Source organism: Prenolepis imparis, unplaced genomic scaffold (genome assembly GCF_030444845.1).
Source record: "Prenolepis imparis isolate NDT839.2.m4 unplaced genomic scaffold, iyPreImpa1.0 SCAF_6, whole genome shotgun sequence".
Taxonomy (NCBI): Eukaryota; Metazoa; Arthropoda; class Insecta; order Hymenoptera; family Formicidae; genus Prenolepis; species Prenolepis imparis.
In genome coordinates this window covers 19,685,882-19,708,234 of record NW_028141164.1, presented here as the reverse complement: position 1 = coordinate 19,708,234, position 22,353 = coordinate 19,685,882, and the positions used below count along the sequence as shown (strand labels likewise).

General features: G+C 44.2%; 1 protein-coding gene and 1 pseudogene across 1 annotated transcript; both read left to right on the top strand.

Moving 5' to 3' along the window:
• The first annotated feature begins 14,022 nt into the window (after positions 1–14,022).
• Positions 14,023–18,579, top strand: LOC145937952 (uncharacterized; annotated as a pseudogene).
• Positions 18,580–19,115: 536 nt separating this feature from the next.
• On the top strand, positions 19,116–19,616 carry LOC145937951 (uncharacterized). The gene has a single exon (XM_083041297.1). The coding sequence runs from the start codon at positions 19,116–19,118 to the stop codon at positions 19,614–19,616; it is 501 nt and encodes a 166-aa protein (XP_082897423.1).
• Positions 19,617–22,353: the final 2,737 nt, after the last annotated feature.

Here is a 22,353-nt window from a genome sequence, read left to right as displayed (position 1 = left end):
TAAAGAAAGGCATACGTATTTAGAAAAATAAACGAATTTATTTAATATGACAGAAAGTTTAAAGTTTAATTTATTTCAGATAGTAAAAAAGAGTTACTTTTATTCAAAATCAACCAAATCGAAGATGTTAAACATATTGGTATTTTGATTAAATGTGATGCTTGAATGTGAATAATGCCGATGATACATCAATAGAAACATAACGATACATAACCTAAGCTAACCTCATTTAAATTGCTATTTCTTTTCTAACACGTTTCAATAAAATATTGTACAATACTGTTACTTACTGTTGAAATGACATGCTATTTCAATTTAACTTTATATTTTGTTAAATTTTACCAATTTTATGTTAAATGAAAGAAAAGGTTGGTAAAAATTTCACATTAATAGAAATCATGTAGATGGAAAACATGTTTGCACTGCAACGAACTTTTCCTTCCAGTGCCGCGCAACTTCGTCACTTTTCTCGGTATCTCTACACACAAAATTCGACAGATTGCTTGGGCGCCAGGTACGGTCAGGCCGCACCACTCACAATAACCCGATAATTAATTCTACGACAGTGACGGCCTAAGCTCGGTAATTCAGTTTCTTAATTGGCAGAGGGGCGGGGTTCTTAATGCGGGGAATCGTACTCGGGGCTTCGGAGAGAAGGAGAGTCATTAAATCGGCACACTGACATATTTAAATAAAAGTTAAATAAATATATTTCATTTTAGAAAATGGATTGCAGTTTCACATTACGTATTTACGGCCTCGTGACTCGGTAGATCCTCGACACTCGAGGTGTTACAACACAATTATGGTTCGATATTTATCGCTACCGAGGGGAACATATCCCGGATTATATTTCAATCGAGGAGGCGGGGGAGAAAGACATTTCCCAAATTACCAGACTCAAATACTCGACACAAGACAATCAGAGACGAAACTCGAAAATTAATTAAACTAACAGTTATACACAAAATTCTGGACTGTCGACTCGGTACGGCTCTTCACGGAGAGAGAGAGAGGCTGCGCAGTTCTTACTTTAATGGCGAATCTCGGTATGGGCCTCGCGTTTCGGACACTCCCGAGGGCTCGGTAACGAAAGTAATTAACAATGACATTGATAACAATCTTAACCGTGTTACTAGAGACGCGAGTCCCCGCCGAGTTCGCTCTTACCAAGACTTTGAAGTGGTGGCCTTACAATAATCTGTAGTCCGTCGGTGTCGCACGTGGTTCGCACGCCGCAGTCTCGTCGAACAGTGTACGACTCTGGGCTCACGGCACGCCGGTAGCCGACGTCGGTGGCGCTGCGCGCGCCGCCTATAATCGATCCTGGATCCTCTGTCGACGATAGTCGATCCTTGTGGGCCTCGTTGCCCCGGTATTTTCGAAACGGCTCTCGGTACTTTTCGGAATGTTCGTGCGGATAATGTGACTGCTCGCTGCACGTTCCGAATAATTGCTTCTCTCCTTCTCTACTGGCTGTTGACTTGCGGGGGAACCCGCCGAGAGGTGATCAGTCTCCGACGGTTCCGCTTTCCTCGGGACGGTGCCGGCGGCCCCACTGGAGCAGCCATCCCTGTCTCGGGATGTTGGTACCTTTTGATGGGCTCCTCCGCTTAATTCCGTCCGCTATCCGAGGCTGTAAAACGTATCCGGCAGTAACGGGCCCTTACGTAATCATTCTATTTATGGACAATAAATACCTTACTTCTCCGTGTTACCCGGCGTCCCCGAGCGCACCGCTTCCACCCAGGTCGTCCACTCTTGCTGCAAATTCCGCCATCCCACGATGGCTGCTCCCTTCGATATATCAGGGCCTTCTCTGACCACTCACTTCCACTCGGTAAATCTATCGGACTTATATAACTAAAGGCGAGTCGACGAAGAAAAGTTCGTCGCTCGCCGATCCAAAATTCGTTCTCTCTCTCGACCCTTCCTCGGCCGGGCCGTGCCGACCCTGTGACGGGCGTTAAAAACGTCACGTCACAGCACGTACCAGCTGCGCTACTGGCGCGACATCTTACGGTCGCACAACTTTTGTCGTACTGACAAAGCTGTTTGGTATTCATCTTTTAATTTCGTCTCTGTGAAACACATATTGAAATAAAATAACACGACGATGAAAATATAATTTACCGAACACGCTTGTAGATAAATCGTTTTATAACAAAACAGAAAATTTGCGTGAACATTTTATATTAATTTAATAAAAAATTTCGAATTATTTAGAGAAATGTAGAATGTGAAAAATCCAGATAAACCGTTTTTCCTGACTTTTCCCTGACATTTCCAGATTTATTAAAATTCCCTGACAATACCCGGTTATCCAGATTTCCCTGACCGCTAGACACCCTGTGCAACAGCCAAAATATCGGTATCTGGAGAATTTGTTGACGTCGATCGATGAAATCGGCTATTTTACATTCTCCAATAACAGTGACATCATTCCACCGAGCGAAGCATGTCCAAACTCGATTTTCGTTTTCGATGACGTGGCGTGCGACAAACAAAATACGATAAGAGAATACTTTTCAATGGGACGCCACTCGAACGTCGACTGCTTCTATCTCTGTCAAACATACGCAAGAATACCGAAACATCTTATACGCGACAACGCAAACCTGCTAATCTTGTTTAAACAGGATGGTACCAACTTGAAACATGTGTACAATGATCACGTGAATACTGACATGTCATACGAGGATTTTAGTGAATTATGTTGTATGGTTTGCAGCAAAAGTATGGATTCCTACTAATAGACAAGGATAGTTCGGTTACGAACGGCCGATATAGAAACGGATTTAACGTGTTCGCGATACCACAAAACAATTAGTCGTTGCCGATGTTCTGTCGAGAGAGGTGAAACACGAGCGTTCGACACTCTACCGACATGGCTGAGAACGATAATATTCGCGAGCGTGAAAAGATAGCGAAGGAGATTGCGAAAACGAGTGAATCAATCCGCAAGAAACATCGCGCTTTGAAGACCGGTAAGATCGATGACGATATCGCGGTTAAGACCCATTTTAGGCCTATTATTGAGCCGCTACAAAAGATTGTCGACAACTCGATCGCGGTGGAAAACGAGCCGGAAAGTACCGCAAAAATTAAAATCTTACCCATCAAGCGGTACAAGGAGGAGGAGGAGGAAGAGGAGAAGGATGATGCGACACCGAAAAAGAGGAAACGGTCAAACCCGAATCGCTCATCGACACCGCGTACATCGGATGCTTTACTGGATGAACCGATGATAACCTCTACACCGTTCGCGACAATGAGAATCATACAACCTATGATACCCGAAACACTCGCAAACGAAAATGTTTTCGAAACTTCGGGCAGCACGCTCGAAACATCGTTTGTTCGAAACACATTACAAACACTGGAAGGTCAAGAAATGTTGCGAAAGCACTTGGGACCACTGGGACAAGAGTACATGAGCACTCTCCTCGGTGGCGACAAAGAAAGGAAAATCGATCACGTGTACGGTGTCTATTTCGATAAGGATGAAATGCGTCTCGGTAACAAACGATTCGACATTGACAAATATGACTCTATAATTATAGACAAAGTGAGGTACATTGGTACACCAGGATTATACGAGTTGATCTTCAAGAGAATTCCCGATGATGACATTTACACGGAGAATGATATGCATAAATACAAGAGCAAATTATTGGCGACGAACGCGCATAAACGCAATTATGACACACAAGGCCAATTACGAAGCAATAGGGGATACAAGTACAAACATATAATCGCACCATTGATATCGATTGAAAAGAAAAAATCTGGAAAGGGAGTATTCATGCCTCACGCGATGGCGCTAACCGACAATAAGATCGATTACATACACTGGGATGACCTCAACGAGCTAGTGGATCGGGTACGATTGCTGGACGCTTCGCGCCTGGCCACAACGCTCACGACAATGAGATCCTGTCGATCATCGAGGAATTTCGCGAAGCAGGCATTATTATAAATTAAACGGTGTCTCGACAAATCTAATCAGTCGATCGGCGTCACTCATATCGGGGGGAAAAAAATATGCCTATCAACAAATTTGGATTATTCGAAGAAATAATGCAACCCGCACAAGCGGTTCTTGGGATAGATTGGTGAAAAGTTATGTGGACGAAAACGCTCTGTGTCGCGTCGTTACGGACTATGACGCAAGGTCGCGGAAGATTCGCCGTGTAGCGCAACCTGAGGCTGACACCGATGCCGTCAACAAACTGTATGTGGAATCCTGTGTTAAAAGATTGATGAATCAACAGAAAGAATCAGATGAGAAGCTGACATCGTTCGAGAAGGATGTGCGGGCAATGCAGATTGTGATAAACGAATTTCAACGCGCGGCTAACGCTAACGCTAACTCAGAAACGGCTATCAACCTGAATGAGCAGCAGTGAACGGGTTAGGAACGGCTATCGAACGGTTATCGAACATCTACGAAGGGTTATCGAACGGCTACGAACAATTATCGAACAGTTACGAAGGATTATCGAACTACTATCTAACTACAATGAGTGGTAGTGGTAGTGAACGGCCTAGCAACAGCTGCGAACGAGGCTACCAACAACTCAAGCAGGGCTGCGAACGGGTCAGTAACGGCTGCGAACAGTTTGGAAACGACTGTGAACAAGGCAGCGAACGAATCAAGAACGATTTTCGAATGGGTCAAGAACGGAAGTAAACAACGCAAGAACGGCTCAAGAACGGCTCAAGAACGACTACGAACGGCTCAAGAACGGTTCATGAACGGGTCAGGAACGGCTCAGGAACGGGTCAGGAACGGCTACGAACGGCTCAAGAACGGGTCAGGAACGGCTGCGAACGGGTCAGGAACGGCTGCGCACGGGTCAGGAACGGCTACGAGCGGCTCAAGAACGGCTCAAGAACGGCTATGAACGGGTCAGGAACGGCTCAAGAACGGCTATTGAAGAACGACAAACGAAAATGAATCATAAAACGAGCGACAAACGGCGATCGAGAAAAACCGACGAAGCGAAGAAACAACATAGTTTGGAGAAACGGCAGTTGGTGAACGAACTGCACGCGCCGGCAAGGAAAAATTTTCCCCGAAGACACGTCATAGTGCGGAGATACGATGACCTGTGGCAAGCTGACATCGTCGCGATGCGTCCGTATTCTCGTTTCAACAAAGGTTATCACTACATACTCACCGTCATCGATGTGTTGAGCAAGTACGCGTGGGCCATACCACTCAAGAGTAAAGGTGGAAGCGAGACGGCTGACGCTATCGCCGAGATAATTCGAGATAGCAAGAGATGTCCGAAAAATATGCAAACTGATATGGGGAAGGAATTTTACAACGCCGACGTGCAACATCAATCACTATTCTACATATTCCGTAATGAAGGCATCGGTCGTCGAGCGATTCAATCGCACGCTGAAGAACGACATGTGGAAGATGTTTACGCTGAACGGAACTTACAAGTGGATCGACGCGTTGTCGGAACTCGTATCGGATTACAACGCGCGCAAGCATCGAACGATCGGCATGCGACTCGCCGACGTCACCTCCGCGATCGCTGCTAAACTTTTAAAAACAATATATAGTAACATAAAGATTGCCGCTCCGGCAAAGTTGAAAGTAGGTGACTCGGTACGCGTTAGCAAGTACAAGAAACTTTTCGAGAAGGGTTACACACCAAATTGGATAACCGAAGTGTTTAAAATTGTTAAAGTGCAGCGTACTAATCCCGTAACCTATCTACTGGAGGACTATCGCAAAACATCTATCGCTGGAGCGTTTTATGAGCATGAGTTGTATCGCGCAAATTATCCAGACGTGTATCTCGTGGAGAAAGTACTGCGCAGGAGAGGTGACGAGGTTTACGTGAAATGGCTGGGATTTGACAATTCGCACAACTCTTGGATACATATATACATATGGATAATGCAATTTAATTCATACAAACTGTATTTACTAATTTCTTAAAATTAAAAAAATAATGTGTACAACATATAAAGTATTTGAAATATAAAAATATACATGAAATATATATGAAATACAAAATCTTTATTAAAACGTCCTTTCCGTTACAATATATGAAATACACATATATTACATTATATTTTATAAGGGTATCTGGTAATGTCCCCATGGTAATGTGTCGGTCGAATCAGATATGATACACCGCTTGTCATCGTACGGACTTAGAACAATTTTCGTCTCGCGAATGGTGTATACTTCATGCAATTTCGATCTTATACATGACTGACTACGTGTTATTTTAATCTCTTCATTCAAACACCGCGTATAATCGTCGAATGTTATCGTTCTCGCACAACGTTACTTTTGACACATTTTGGTTTTTTAGTGTCCTTCTTGCCATCCACTCGCAAAGCGTACATTTTTGCTCTAAGCCCTACAAATTCCGTCATTATCGCGCCATTATTTTCATCCTTCATTAGACCCGGTACTTTTTTATTCACGAGCGGTATACCGTACGCATTATCCATAGCGTAATCGCTCGTATCGAATCTAGCGATATCGCATTTCATATTTTCATACACGTCTGCGCATTTAATATGATATATTAATCTGTGTCGGTGTACATTACCCGGCATCTGTCACGATAGAGCGGTGACATGTACTCGTGATGAATTTCATATAAACATATTTTAGAGATGTCGAGCACATGCCGACATAGATTGGTTTGTTAAATTTTACTTTTAGTTTACGTAATTCTACGGCAATTAAATTTTCCGAAAAGACGCTCCTGCTATGGAAATTTGGTTTCGCTATCATCGCCTCTGCTCCGTATCGTCCGTCCCACTTTGTCAATAATTTTACATCTACATGATTACGCACATTTTCCATCATTTTGCCAAATACCGCGTTGTTCATCAATTTGTACAAATTTTTCTCAAAATCATTTTTCGCTTGTGTTCTAAATTTTGTACTTAGTTCAATGTAATCGCGGAGCCATGCGGATTGAGTGAATTGTAATACGCGATGTATTTTTGTAACGCGAAGGCCGTGACGCGTGCACTGCTGCAGGTTGCGGTAATGTATGACATAACGCTTCTTGTCATATAGCGTTGCGAGAAGCTTATCTTCCCGCTTGCCGGGCGGCTTGTCGCGCATCGAGCAAAACGGTAGGTCAGCGTGCGTGTCGTGAAGATGTTGTGGATATTCTAAATCTACTTCGAGGATATAGCCTGTAGGTGAATCGAGCGCGATAGATGATATATCAAAATTAGATACGTCGTCGACCCATCGAAAATCGGTATATGGTAATGGTTGACACATTGCCCATCCGTACAAATTATTTACATCTAAATACATTAAATATGATGATGGTTTCGATGGATCATATGACTGCATGTACTTGTTATTAACATGCACGTATCTTCCTGAACATTGACTTAGACCGCCGCGTATACCCCGTTCAATAAACATGACCATATCGATATCGGTAAGCAGTTCGAAATTTACGCGTGTATGTTTTAACATGGCGTCCCACGTAAAACCGGGAAGAGTATAATAATACGCAGGGTCGAGTCCGTAACTCGCGATGCAAGTGTCACGAAAGTTTTCAAATATATCTGCCAACAACAAGACATCAGTTTTTAAGTACAGATCGCTGTATTCACCCAAGGTTTGAATGGAGAATCGATTCCATACGTTTTCGGCGTACGCGTAATCGCTCTCGGATACAGTGTCATCGGTTAAAGAACTGTAAAACGATTCGCGTGGTGGTAAACGCGTGTCCTGTAGCCTGTCCACGCAGTCAATGTACTCATACGGAAAGACACCTTTTCGCATTAATAATTCGAAATTGTGAGCGGATAATGTGGAAAAATTGGACGTAAAATTTTTAACTTATCCTTATTCAAAAAAGCCAATTTGTCAAGACTAACACTGAGAAATTTGTATGAATCGATGAATCGTAATTTTATACAAGTTTTCCGATCTTTGTCGTCGTCGGTACTATTGACAGTCTTCGTAAATGAAATGTATTTTTCTTTTGTTATTGGAAGCACATCTATCCTTCGTACGCGGTAGCTATTTCTTTTATGATAAAATGTGCGTCGTAGCTAGATAGATTATGGAAAACTACAGGAATGACATAAGAGTCTTTGTAATTTATATTACAGTTTGAGTGCGCGGGTATTGCCCGGTCAGATGACAATGATCGCGTACGCGTGTATCATCCAGCGCAAACGGTTTTTTGCAAATGTGACATTGCGTGGCGCTATGATATTTTTCCCATTCATCTTGCGTTAATTTTGTCATGGGGACATTATCAGACAAAATACCTTTTACGCGATGAGCTAAATTTTTAAGTTCTTCGGCGAACCATGAAACGCAATCGATGCTACGGCGAGAATTATACGCGGATAGCGAGTTGTCGTACGAACATTGCACGTAGTACCCAACGCGAAATACCTCGTGATGTTGATCGTATGACTCGTGTTCCGGTGTCTTCCTCAGTACACATTCCAAGTCGGCGTACACCACGAAGGGAAGTCGCTCCTTTCTGTTGTAGTTGTTGAAGCTGAGCCACTTATCCTTATCGCTTGGTAATCTGATGGCGCAGTCGTTCATTTCTCGACAGTCTACCATGTGTGATTGCAACTTGTCCTCCGATCCGAAATAGTGCAAGCATCTGTGAAAAAAAAAAAAAAAAAAAAAAAAGAAAAAAAAAAAGAAAAAAAAGAAAAAAAAGAAAAAAAAGAAAAAATAAAGAAAAAAAAGAAAAAAAAAAGAAAAAAATTAAAATTTTATTTACAATTATTTTATATAATTTTATTGCAATAAATATACATACCGATCGCAGATATATTTCTTGTGACCATGTTTGCTCAGTTGCGTGCTGACAAGCCGGGATAGATTTTTGATGCGTGCGAAATGTCCAACGTTGTCGTCCTCCACGTATAGCAAATTCACTTGTTTTTCTCTTTTCCGATCGGTGAGTTGTATCGGAAGAATAGATAGTTCTTTTTTCCTCTCGATGCCGTAGACGTTGATTGAGATATCGTTTATATGTTCAAACTTTTTTATTTGGTTCAGCGTCATCGGAAACTCAATGTTTTGTAAATTTAGCACTGTCGTGTAATGAGGATATGAAAATTCCCGTGTCACATTTCTTTCGGCGGGGTACAGAGCGGCTACCACTGATCACGCGAAACATGCATTGTCTTTAGACTGCACGTTCACCACTGCTCTCTTCGTCATAATTTCTCGTGGCAAGTTTAAATAACACCTCGCACGCATAGGATTGCACTTGTTGACGTTGACCGTAAGATCGAGGATTCGTGACAATGCCCATCCGCTATCACGTTCCTGAAACTCTTCGAGAGACGCCAATGTGGATTCGATGACATGCCGCTCATACCACTCGCGTAAATCGGACGTGCGAAAGAGTTCATAATTTCTCGTGTTAATGCTTTTGTTGGCGCGTTTATCACCGGAAACAAACTCACCGTTGAACACGGTATTTACTTTTGCACAGTTGTATATTTTTATAACATCTTGCACTTGCTCGAGTACTACACTACTAGCATCTTCCAAAAATTGTCGCGGTTCGATATAGTCTGCGTTAATCACCGCACCTGTCAGTATCCGATTTTTGAACGCGGTATCGATCTCTCACCAAACGAGTCTTCCCGTGTTATTATCGCCACTGTAATTACCACTACTGGTTATAAACTGTCTCTGCAATCGAGTCTTTGCACCCTCGAGTCGCGCGATTCTAGCAACCAAAGATTGTCTATATCCAATCGAGAGTCACGGACGCTTGACACGACTGCGTTCTTCGAGCAGTTTAATAAAGTCCTCGCAGCGCAGCGCCCATACAAAATATTCGCCCAAAGTGGTGACTTGGCGGGACCGCTCCAACAGGTCGCGTTCATTCTGCTCGATGTTTTCCATTATTTCTTTTATTCACTATTATACCACTAACACTTCTAATACAAGAAAGTAATCATTAAACATTTTTCATCGCTGCATCTATGCGCTTTCAAATCGTACTATGGTTTGACGCGCTCTCATCCTCCTTATATATATTTCACCTAATTCTATCTCCTTTTCTAACATTTGGCGTATCTCAAAAGATAGTTTCCCGAGATATCGGTTTTATGGATAGAGGAGTAAGGACACAAGCTGCCGAACGTTGGCGCCGTTACGTTGCATTCTTTCTTAAAAAATATTAAGAAAAATGTTTCGCTCTCGTTTACGACCGATTTTCCGCGAGGGTACAAAGCTGTCGAACGTTGGCGCCGATACGTTGCATTCTTCCTTAAAAAAAATATTAAGAAAAATGTTTCGCTCTCGTTTACGACCGATTTTCTGCGAGGGTACAAAGCTGCTGAACGTCAACGCTTTTACATTTGCACCTATAAATAACGTTTGACATGTTCGTCGCAGCGTCGGCCCTAAAATCTTCATTCCTTTCCATAATATCCTAATGATTTTATGGACATTTAATGGACATTTTGTCCATAAAATGAAAAAAAAAATTGTTTTTAGGTTTCTAGAACGCTCCGTTGACAAGTTCGAGCAGCCGGACATCGGCGCTTCCGTAATAAAATTATATTAACGAGGGTACAAAATTGTCAATCATCGGCGCTTGTTCTATACCTTTTTTGGGAAAATTTCTAAGAACCCTCATAAAAAAGTCGTAAAGATACCATCTACAAATATTGCACTCAGAAAACTCCCCCTCCTTTGACGAAACATCCCCTCCACCCGCGTGACGTCAGCCCCCGCACCATCGAGATACCCCCGCCCCGCGTGACGTCATACCCCTCGCCAAGGAGAACCCCCCCCGCGCCCCGCACCACCCTCAGAGGACCTGAGTTAGAATCGGCATAGCATCTCTACTTTGGTAGCCTCGTTCGCTGTTGCTAGGCCGTTCATAGCCTCGTTCGCAGCCCTGCTCGAGTTGTTGGTAGCCTCGTTCGCAGCTGTTGCTAGACCATTCACTACCCCTGCCACTCATTGTAGTTAGATAGTAGTTCGATAATCCTTCGTAGCTGTTCGATAATTGTTCGTAGCCGTTCGATAACCCTTCGGAGATGTTCGATAACCGTTCGATAGCCTCCAAACCCGTTCACTGCTGCTCATTCAGGTTGATAGTCGCTTCTGAGTTAGCGTTAGCCGCGCGTTGAAGTTCGTTTATCGCAGTCTGTAATGTTCGCACGTCCTTCTCGAACAAAGTCAGCTTCTCATCTGATTCTTTCTGTTGATTCATCAATCTTTTAACGCAGGATTCCACATACAGTTTGTTGACTGCATCGGTGTCAGCCTCAGGTTGCGCTACGCGGCGAATCATCCGCGACCTTGCGTGATAGTCCGTAAGGACGCGACACAGAGCGTTTTCGTCCACATAACTTTTCACCAATCTATCCCAAGAACCGCTTGTGCCGGTTGCATCATTTCTTGGTTCGAATAATCCAAATTTGTTGATAGGCATTTTTTTCCCCGATGCGAGTGACGCCGATCGACTGATTAGTTTTGTCGAGACACCGTTTAATTTATAATAATGCCCGCTTCGCGAAGTTCCTCGATGACAGGATCTCGTTGCCGTGAGCGTTGTGGCCAGCGCGAAGCATCGAGCAATCGTACCCGATCCACTAGCTCGTTGGGGTCATCCCAGTGTATGTAATCGATCTTATTGTCGGTTAGCGCCATCGCGTGAGGCATGAATACTCCCTTTCCAGATTTTTTCTTTTCAATCGATATCAACGGTGCAATGATAGGTTTGTACTTGTATCCCTTGTTGCTCCGTAATTGGCCTTGCGCATTATAATTGCGTTTATGCACGTTCGTCATCAATAATATGCTTTTGTATTTTTGCATATCGTCCTCCGTGTAAATGACGTCATCGGGAATTCTCTTGAAGGTCAAATCGTATAATCCTGGTGTACCAATGTAACTCACTTTGTCTATAATTATAGAGTCATATTTATCCATATCGAATCGTTTGTTACCGAACAGCATTTCATCCTTGTCGAAACGGACCCCGTACACGTAATCAATCTAATTTTTTTCGTCGCCACCGAGGAGAGCGCCCATGTATTTTTGTCCCAGTGGTTCCAAGTGCATTCGCAACATTTCTTGACCTTCCAGCGTTTGTAACGTGTTTCGAACAAACGATGTTTCGAGAAGGTTGCCTGTGGTTTCGAAAACATCTTCGTTTGCGAGTGTTTCGGGTATCATAGGTATCATAGGTTGTACGATTCTCGTTGTCGCGAACGGTGTAGAGATTATCATCGGTTCATCCAGTAAAGCATCCGATGTACGCGGTGTCGGTGAGCGATCCACGTTTAATCGTTTCCTTTTGCTCCTCTTCCTCCACCTCCACCTCCTCTTCTTCCTCATCATCTTTGTACCGCTTGATGGGTAAGATTTTAATCTTTGTGTTACTTTCCGGCTCGTTTTTCACCGCGATCGAGTTGTCGACAATCTTTTGTAGCGGCTCAGTAATAGGCCTAAAATGAGTGTTGACCGCGATATCGTCATCGATCTTACCGGTCTTCAAAGCGCGATGTTTCTTGCGGATCGATTCATTCGTTTTCGCAATCTCCTTCGCTATCTTTTCACGCTCGCGAATATTATCGCTCTCAGCCATGTTGACACGTGTCGAACGCTCGTGTTTCACCCCTCTCGACAGAACATCGGCAACGACTAATTGTTTTGCGGTATCGCGTTCACGTTAAATCCGTTTCTGTATCGGCCGTTCGTAAGCGAGCTATCCTTGTCTATTATTAGGAATCCATACTTTTGCTGCCAACAAGTACGACATAATTCACTGAAATCCTCGTATGACATGTCGGTATTCACGTGATCGTTGTACACATGTTTCAAGTTGGTACTATCCTGTTTAAACAAGATTAGCAGGTTTGCGTTGACGCGTATAAGATGTTTCGGTATTCTTGCGTATGTCTGACAGAGATAGAAGCAGTCGACGTTCGAGTGGCGTCCCATTGAAAAGTACTCTCTTACCGTATTTTGTTTGTCGCACGCCACGTCATCGAAAATGAAAATCGAGTTTGGACGTGCTTCGCTCGGTGGAATGACGTCACTGTTGTTGGAGAATGTAAAATAGCCGATTTCATCGATCGATGTCAACAAATTCTCCAGATACCGATATTTTGGCTGTTGCAGCGACTTTGAGTACACGTACATGTTTTCAAAGCGGACGCCGTGCGGGCTTTCTATCAAACTAATCAACACGTTAGTTTTACCGCAATTCGAGGGGCCGCAAACGATCGCGCGTATAGCAGTCGGTAGCATCGTACCGTGTCTACGCATCTCCGCGTTGTTTACAATCGAGCGTAATCTGGCGTCGTAATTCGTCACGCGTATCGCGAAAGGTTGTCGCACGAAATTCATTTTCCCACTTCCGATTGGATCGAACGCCGGCCTATTTATAGCTGCGCGGAACCACGAAGTGTTCAGTAACGAAAAAATGTTCGTTCTGATATCGAGTTCTTACGATATACGTGATTTGAGTGTCGAACAGCTACAATTTGTGCCGAAAGCAGTTTTATTGCGAATGTGCGGCAATTACGTCCACTGCGTGGGACAAGCTTCTGGAACATATAAAGGTGGATTTGGAGGTTCAAACCTATCGCCGCTGTTTCGAACATTACAATCGACCGTGGCAGCGAACGCACATTGACGGTCCAGCGCCGATGATAAAAAATTGCAGCGGATGGCAACGAAATACATAGGTAGAGGCCTATTAAATCACGTGATAAACGCACTTCCGATCGAATTCCATATTCCCGGCTATCAGTTTTGCGGTCCGAGCCCGCGACTACAAAAGCGATTAGCTAGAGGCGATCGAGGTATCAATCCATTGGACGCGGCGTGAACACGATATAGCGTACTCTCGAAGCAACGATTTCATCGAGAGACACGCGGCAGATAGGATACTCGCCAAGAAAGCGCAAACTCGCATCGTTGCGAGAGATTCGACTCTCGGTGAGAGAGCCGCCGCCACAGCTGTCTGGGCAGCGATGAAAGCCAAGACGAAGTTCGGTATGGGCCTGAAGACGATAAAGATGAAGACGAAGAAAAGGATGGTGAAGAAACGGATACTTCCGATAGCGAAACGCGGGGGTGTATTGCCGATTCTACGAATGTTGGGTGCGCTCGGATCCCTGATCGGTGGAGCGGCTGGTGTAGCAAAGATGGTGAACGACGGAAAAGTTGCACAACATCAGTTGCAAGAGATGCTACGTCACAATCGCGCCATGGAAGGTCACGAATTGTATCTCGCTCCGTACAAACACGGACGAGGAGTTTCAACAAGAAAAAAAAAAAAAAAAAAAAAAAAAAAAAAAATGTCAAAGAGATGCTAAAAATGCCGAAGGGTGTAACTACCAACATACAATTGCTGCAACTGGCAAAACGTATGCACATTCCGTATTTTTGAGGTGTTTTCATGCGTGATTCATTACCGATCGGTGATATATATCGAAACAATAGCGACATCGTAAATTTGGATAACGCTAAGATCGGGTACTCATTGGGTAGCGTATGCAAAGAGGGGGGATTGCGCTATATATTTTCGGCACACAGTTTCGGCAATCTTCGACCGCCGAAAGAATTGGTGCGATATTTAAATGTGACAAAGATACAATACAATTACACACCTGTTCAAACTTACAACCAAAGCATCTGCAACAATTGTGCTTACAGTTTCTCCTAGCGGTCGATGCACGCGAATTTAAAGACTGACATTGCGCTACTTAAATCAGTATTCGTTTAACAGTTTTGTCAACATGTCTATGACATTCACACTGACCGGGAAGAGTAGTGTTCTCGCGGTAAACTACTTTCCCGCCGTAGATTTGAGCGACGATGAATACGAGCTAGGTCTAGCGAATTTTGAAACTTATCACACGATATCGAACGTGAATTCCTCGAATAATAAATTTTACTTTGGCAAAGATGACGCGGAAATTACGATTCCCGAGGGATCGTACGAGCTGCAAGCGATACATGAGCTTTTGAAACATGCAATTTTACGAAAACGTCCGCGACACGCTGTTCGTAACGATGATAAAAAACACATTGACAATGGTGACTTTGAAGATGAAGAATATCCGATAGTGCTCGCGCTAATTACAATACGATGAGGAGCGAGATCAAATGCGCACACAGAATGAATTTTAGCAAGCCTAACAACATTGGATCGCTGCTGGGATTCTCGAACCGTATACTGCAGCCGCGAAAATGGTACCAGTCGGACATGCCGATTAATATTATCAACGTGAACATTATCCGCGTAGAGTGTAATGTGACCGCGGGCGCGTACAGCAACGGCAAACTCGTTCATACGATACATGAATTTTCACCGAGGGTACCACCAGGATATAAGATATCAGAAACACCGGCGCACATCATTTACCTGCCGATCATCGTGCGGAGCATTACGGATTTAACGTTACGCGTTGTCGACCAGGACAGACGATTGCTCGATTTTCGAGAAGAAGAGATCACCATTAGATTGCACGTACGACGACGACAGCGATAACGTACGTGTGCGGCGTATGAGATGCTCGTGTTGAACGCATCGAAGGACACGAGAGATAACACAATCTTTACGGAGCCAGCGACAACAACGTCGACATTCGCTAATATCCAATCATCCGGTTGCACTAAGAAAAAGAAACTGAACGCATCAAACGTTGCGTTTTTACAATCTTTGGGATTCGTGGTGCGAAACATCTGAACAATGACTGACATCCTCAACATCGGAGACGAGCCAATCTTCGACGATCGCATCGTCAATATCGAGATTCACACGTACAACCCGTTCGCTAACACAACATTCGGACACAGTGATGAGATAAGAATACCCATACAACAACAGGATCTGTATACGTTGCCGTATGAGAGTTTCCTATACATCGAGGGAGAACTAAAGATAAATAAACCAGCCGAAGGATCTGCTGTGATACTGGGAAATAATTGTGTCGCATTCATGTTCGATGAGATTCGATACGAACTCGATGGCCTGGAGATTGATCGCAACAGAAACGTGGGAATAACAAGTATGCTCAATAACTATGTAACGATATCATCCGATAGAAGCGTGATTATGAGAAACGCCGGCTGGAGTGATCCGACTACTGCGAATGGAAACTTCAATTTTTGCGTACCGCTCTACATGTTATTGGGATTTTGCGAGGATTACAGACGAGTGGTGATTAACGCTCGTCATGAGTTAATCTTAATACGATCGCGCAACGACACCAATTGTCTGTGTGGAGATTCGACGCTGGAGCCTGTGATCAACATTTTCAAAATACAATGGCGAATGCCACATGTGTTATTGAGCGAGATCAACAAACTGTCGATGCTGCGCGCTCTGGAAAGCGGACGTTACCTCAACATGGGTTTTCGCTCGTGGGATCTGTATGAGTATCCGCTATTACAGCGTACAAGCATTCATGGGCCATTAAGACAGCGATTCAGCTGGAGAAGCCACGATATGTTATCTTCGCTCTGCAGACAGGTCGGAAAAACATCCTGTCTGAGGATATGAGTCAATTCGACGATTGTAAGATGACCAACGTGAAACTCTATCTGAACTCGGAATGTTATCCGTACGACGATATGAATCTGGATTCCGATAAAAACAGATGGTCGATTCTGTACGATACGTATGCGCGTTTCTGCAAGAACTATTATGGATACGAGTATCTCGAGCCGAGTCTCACCGTCTCAATGTTTCTACGTAACGGTCCGTTCGTGATCATCGATTGTTCTCGTGAAACGAATCGGTCAAGAGCGCAACCGTGGATGTGAAATTGGAATTCGAGTGTAAGGAGAATGTGCCGATGAATACCACTGCGTACTGTCTCATCATACACGATCACGTGATCCAGTACAACCCGTTGACCAACGTTGTGCGCAAAATCACCTAAACGCACCAACAATTTAGAGAGAGGGGGAAGCATAGCAGAATATAAATCAAAGTGTTATGAGATGGTTGTCATTCTTCTTTTTAACTGATGCATCGAAGAGAGAGATCTCGTCATGTCCGTACCAACGTTTGTGGATCTACAGGGGTTTATCCTCAATAAACAATTCATTGTAAAGGAAGCGGCAATCCTGAGAAGAGGATTTATTTTATCACATTATTTTTTCGCATGTCCTGTACCATGGGGTGTGCTCATAAAATCTGAGAGACGCCAAGCCTCATGGTTGTCTCAAAATCATCATGGATTACAATGGGAAGATGGAAACGTTCCATATAGCATGGCTCAGCGTTTGATTACAACAGCTATCGTTGGTGGGCTACATGAAGAACAAGAAGAAGAAGAAGAATCCTTTCTCGTATATATAAAAGGACTTGAAAAGCGAGAATGGTTAGCCGATATATTGGATGATGCGGGAAACGGTTTCATTACTGAGACCTTGGATGCTGATTGCGACGATATCGAGTCTCTAAATAATTTAGATGTTAAAAACACTATGCGATGTGGAAAACATGTTAAGAATTGCGCATTACAAAATGTATTCAAAATATTTAACTGGTGGTCGCAACGCCAGAAAAAATTGCAAGATTTGGAAAAATAAAATATTTAAACATTAATGTTTTATTTCTTATTCCTCCTCCTCATTCCTTCCCTCGCGAGTCGTTTAAGATTTCTTTTTATCCGAGCACCGTCTCTCCTCCTAAATTTCAGAGCGCCAATAGTATTCTAGAATCTCCCACCACATTTACCACACTACTTTGAAAAATATGTGTCACGTATATTCTTAATTTTATACTATCAATGTTAACCGTTCGTGTTAATGGTTCACTTTTAAAATCTGGAAATATGTACTACGCTAAAAGAAGCAGCGGCTCCGGCAGACGTGTGAATAATTACGTACTGAGTCGTGATGACACTCCATCGTTTGAGAATAAATGTGACGAGTAAGTTTAATTTCTTTTTATCTTTATATTTTTTACAAATTGTGTTATTTTTAAACTAATTTCATTTTTACAGCATTTTACATTTGTGTTGGAGCGTTGTGCGGTTCGTATTCTAGGCAGACGATACGCATTGACAGTTACCGAATTCAAATTCCTCGAAATTGGTATCAACATGGGTCCACCAAGTTACGTGGAGATCGTTATAGGAGATCATCGAGGAAAGGAACTGATATTATCTCTCGAAACATGGAAGGGACTCTATGAGCAACGTCACAATATTCAGAATTTCCTTCGGAGCGACTCTAAAGATGTCCACAGTTTTATAAGCGTTGGACCACTAACAGTGAGATTTCATACGATTAACGACGCCAAAGTCTCGTAAGTCTCGAATCTTCAAATGTACGCATGATGATGATCGAATCGACGTTACATCGTATGTTCGATCTCGATCCATGCATTGATGTAACTTTTGATCGATTGGTTAGAATTACAGAGACAGTCGATGTCAAATTTACACAATTTTCAAATATCGCGTCCAATGTAACGAATCCTAAAGAAGTATCAAATGTAATACGCGCTAGCGACGCCTTCAATAAACATCAACTCGCCTTCAATAAACATCATCGTCGATTGTGAGCTGGCAGCTTTAGTTTTTAGTTCATAATATGTAAGAAAAATATGTAAAAGAAGAATAAAAGAGTTTTTAAATCTAAATCATGATGTAATTTCTTTGCACGCATTTCCAATCCGCACTTTCTCCCACCCGTAAACAGTTCCCTAACTCTTATACGTATAGCTCCCAATAATTGCATGGTCCTTGCGGGGGATGACGTCATGCGGGGTAGGAGGAACGCGAGAGGTAGCACGAGAGAAGAGGGAGATAGCGTAAGGCGAACGTGAATGAGAGAGATGTTACGGCGAGGTACATGAATGAGAGGGAGAGATAGCGCGAGGTTAGGGACTTCTAGAGAGATAGCGCTTAGGAGAGAAGGAGAGAGATCAAAGACGCGCTGCGACGAATACAGCGGCGCGTCGCGATCAGGGTAATTCGCGGCTATAGGACTGTCTCTCATGCGGCGGCCATCACCCTTGCTGGACTTCCGCCAGTGGAGCAAGTCGCATGGATGTACGAAGAAACATACATCCAGACGCGAGCTCCATGGGCGGGAAGTCACACTTACGGCGAGGGTGAAAGGGATCATGAAGGTCCAAGCCCGTCTCATGGAGCGGTGGACGGGATATCTAGACAACGATATCCCGGACACCAACTCAGGGAGAAGAGTCGTCGGGGCCGTGCGTCCGGTGTTAGAAGAGTGGGTGGACAGAACGCACGGCGAGGTGTCGTTCCATCTTGTACAGATACTTACGGGACATGGCTGCTTCGCAGCATTTCTGTGCAAGATTGGAAAAGAGCGGACAACGCACTGCTACCATTGCTGGGATGATATGGACACCGCGCAACATACATTGGCCCAATGCCTAGCATGGGACAATGAGCGCGGTGTCCTGCAGGCAGCGGTGGATGACGACCTCTCACTCTCGGTCATCATACCAAAGATGATCGTGAGTGAGGAGGCATGGATGGCAGTCTCCTCCTTCTGCACCACAGTCAGAAGAAACAGAAGGAGGAGGCAGAAAGTGAATGCGCTCTATTGGAGCACGGGAGCAGCGAGTCCAGCGACGACGGGTACGCCCCTGTAACACAACGCAGGAGACGCCCCAGACGCTAGGACCCGTTGCATCCGCCGAGGCCAGGAGGAAGAGGAGCAAGACCCGGGGGGGAGAAGAAGAGGCAATAGCCAAAACTAACCCCACCCGGGCAACATAGAGCCTCGCGGGAGGAAGCACGGGATCTGCCTTGGGGAAGCTCAAACCCTGAGACAGACCCAAGCTACAACTTGGGGTGCTTATGCCCCCCCTAAGTGGAGGGGAAGGTCCAAAATCAAGACCTTCCCTAGTCACCACTTAGGGGGAGGGGGGCCAATATCTGGGCGGGAACCCAGACCTGATCCCGTCCTTCGGAGAAAGCTTTTCCCCGAGAGGGCGCGGCATGGGGGTGTGGCCCTCCCATGCCGCAAACTGTCGGGACGACAGGCCCCTCGCAAACCAAAAGTGAGGGGCAGGGAGTCGCTGCAAATCCAAAGCGGCGACTTCCACGGACAGACAAGGCGGGGGCCCTCCGGAAGTAGTGCAATTGCCAGATTCCCGAAGGGCTCCCAAAACGCTCGAGAAGGCCACCGTGTGGGTTTTAGTGGGTAGGGGCAGTGAAACCATTCCGACACGCCGTCGGGGTGGTGGAGCCTGAGTCGCACATAACCCCCGTCTCCCTTTCCCGAGGGAACGGGGGTATCCGTAATTGGATTTCCCACACGCACAAAAAAAAAGGAGAGAAAGAGAGAGCGCGAGGTGAACGAGAGAGAAAGAGAGAGAGAGGCGCACGCGAGAGATGACGCAGTGAAGGAGAGCGCGAGGTGTTCGCAAGAGAGAGAATTTTTTTTAAATAATATTTTTTTAATAATATTTTTATTTTCAATATTAATAATATATACAAATGTTAAAGACTTTTTGACGTGGAGACAGATCCAATCTCCATAAGTTTCAACCCCCCATTCCTCTCAAAATTATCGCAATTCTTCCTTAAATAATATTAAGGAAGATGTTTCGCTCTCGTTTATGGGAGATTTTCCGCAAATAGGTAGAGGCCTATTAAATCACGTTTCGACATGTTCGTCGCAGCGTCGGCTCTAAAATCTTCATTCCTTTCCATAATATCCTAATGATTTTATGGACATTTAATGGACATTTTGTCCATAAAATGAGAAACATAGTTTTATGGCTTCTAGAGCGCTCCGGTTACAAGCAGCCGAACGTTGGCGCCGATATATTGCAATTCTTCCTTAAAAAATATTAAGAAAGATGTTTCGCTTTCGTTTATGGGAGATTTTCCGCGAGGGTACAAAGCTGTCGAACGTCAACGCTTTTACATTTCCACCTATAAATAACGTTTTGACATGTTCGTCGCAGCGTCGGCCCTAAAATCCCCTTCCTTTCCATAATATCCTAATGATTTTATGGACATTTAATGAACATTTTGTCCATAAAATGAGAAAAATAGTTTTATGGATTCTAAAGTGCTCCGGTTACAATTTCGGGTAGCCATCAATCACAAAGTTAAACAGTTGTCGAACATGCTTAGAACGTCCCCCCTCCATCTTCGTCCAAACTGCGATAAGCGTCCCCCGCCCGCGTGACGTCATACCCCTCGCCAACGAGATACCCCCGCGCCCCGCGCTCCCCTCGGAGGACCTGAGTTAGAACCGGCATAGTATCCCTATTGACGTCTGTGTAGCAGACATCCGTTTGCAATAATAATTGCGCAAAAGTCGTGCTTGGCTTGCTCGCGCGATAAACTAATGTTAACTCATATCCTCGAATAAATCGCGACCAATTACTAGGTCAATTTCCGTGAAATCTGGACCAATCACATAAAAAGTGATATCAAATGATATTTCGGGGAAATTTTCAAAGTAAATATTCGATTTAATTTTGCCTAAAACGTCAATTGGTGTTTTTGGCAATGCATGGAATTTACGACTAACAGTTTCCAAATTCTCTGCAGATATGCCAAAGTATCTTTGCACATTTTTAAGCGCCATAAATGAAGCCGGACTACCCGTGTCAATCAGAGCATTTAACGAACAATAAGTATTGTTAACTTGAATAACTTTAATTATTGGCCCCTCAAGATTTAACTTATCTTTACATTTCTCTTGGGCTTTAGCGTCCTCCGTGACTGTGGCGGTGGTGGACTGCGCCATCGGGGATGCTTTCGCCGTCGGGGCCGTCGACGTAGTTGCGGTCGCCGCTCGATCCTTCCTCTTTAGCCGGGGACAGTCAGCCTTCCAATGGCCGGTGCCCTTGCAATAATTCCAAGTCCGGACGGCGCTCTTGCATTCCTGTTGCGAGTGCCCTTTCTTGCCGCCGGTTTTACATTGAGCTCCGGAGAATTTTCCATTCTTCTGGGGTTGGCTTTTTTTCTCGGTATGCTCCATTCCGATGGTGATCCTCCGCATCGACTCCAAAAATTTGTCAATGGATTGGGAGGGTAGAGTTAATGCGGCCGCTTTTAAAGAATCCTGCTGTATTCCTCCGATCAGCAGACTTACTACATCATTAGATGGTAAATTTAAACGGTGAATGAGTGCTAATTTGTCCATGGCATATTGATCGAAGGACTCTTTAGGCCAGGCCCAACGTCTCGCTTCGATTTTTGCATCGCTGCTGTAAACGAGACTTCTGTCAAATATTTTCGTGATTTCTTGCTTGAGTCTAGCCCAAAACGTCACCGGATTGCATGTCGTACCAGGTTTTAGCAGCCTTAGTTAGTTTGCTAGAGGCTGCCAATAGAGTTACGTCGTCCGATGCTCTATGAACCTTG

What these genes read in the sequence shown, in the direction of transcription:
- LOC145937951 (XM_083041297.1), top strand. Translation starts at nt 19,116, where the DNA reads ATGAAGGTCCAAGCCCGTCTCATGGAGCGGTGGACGGGATATCTAGAC.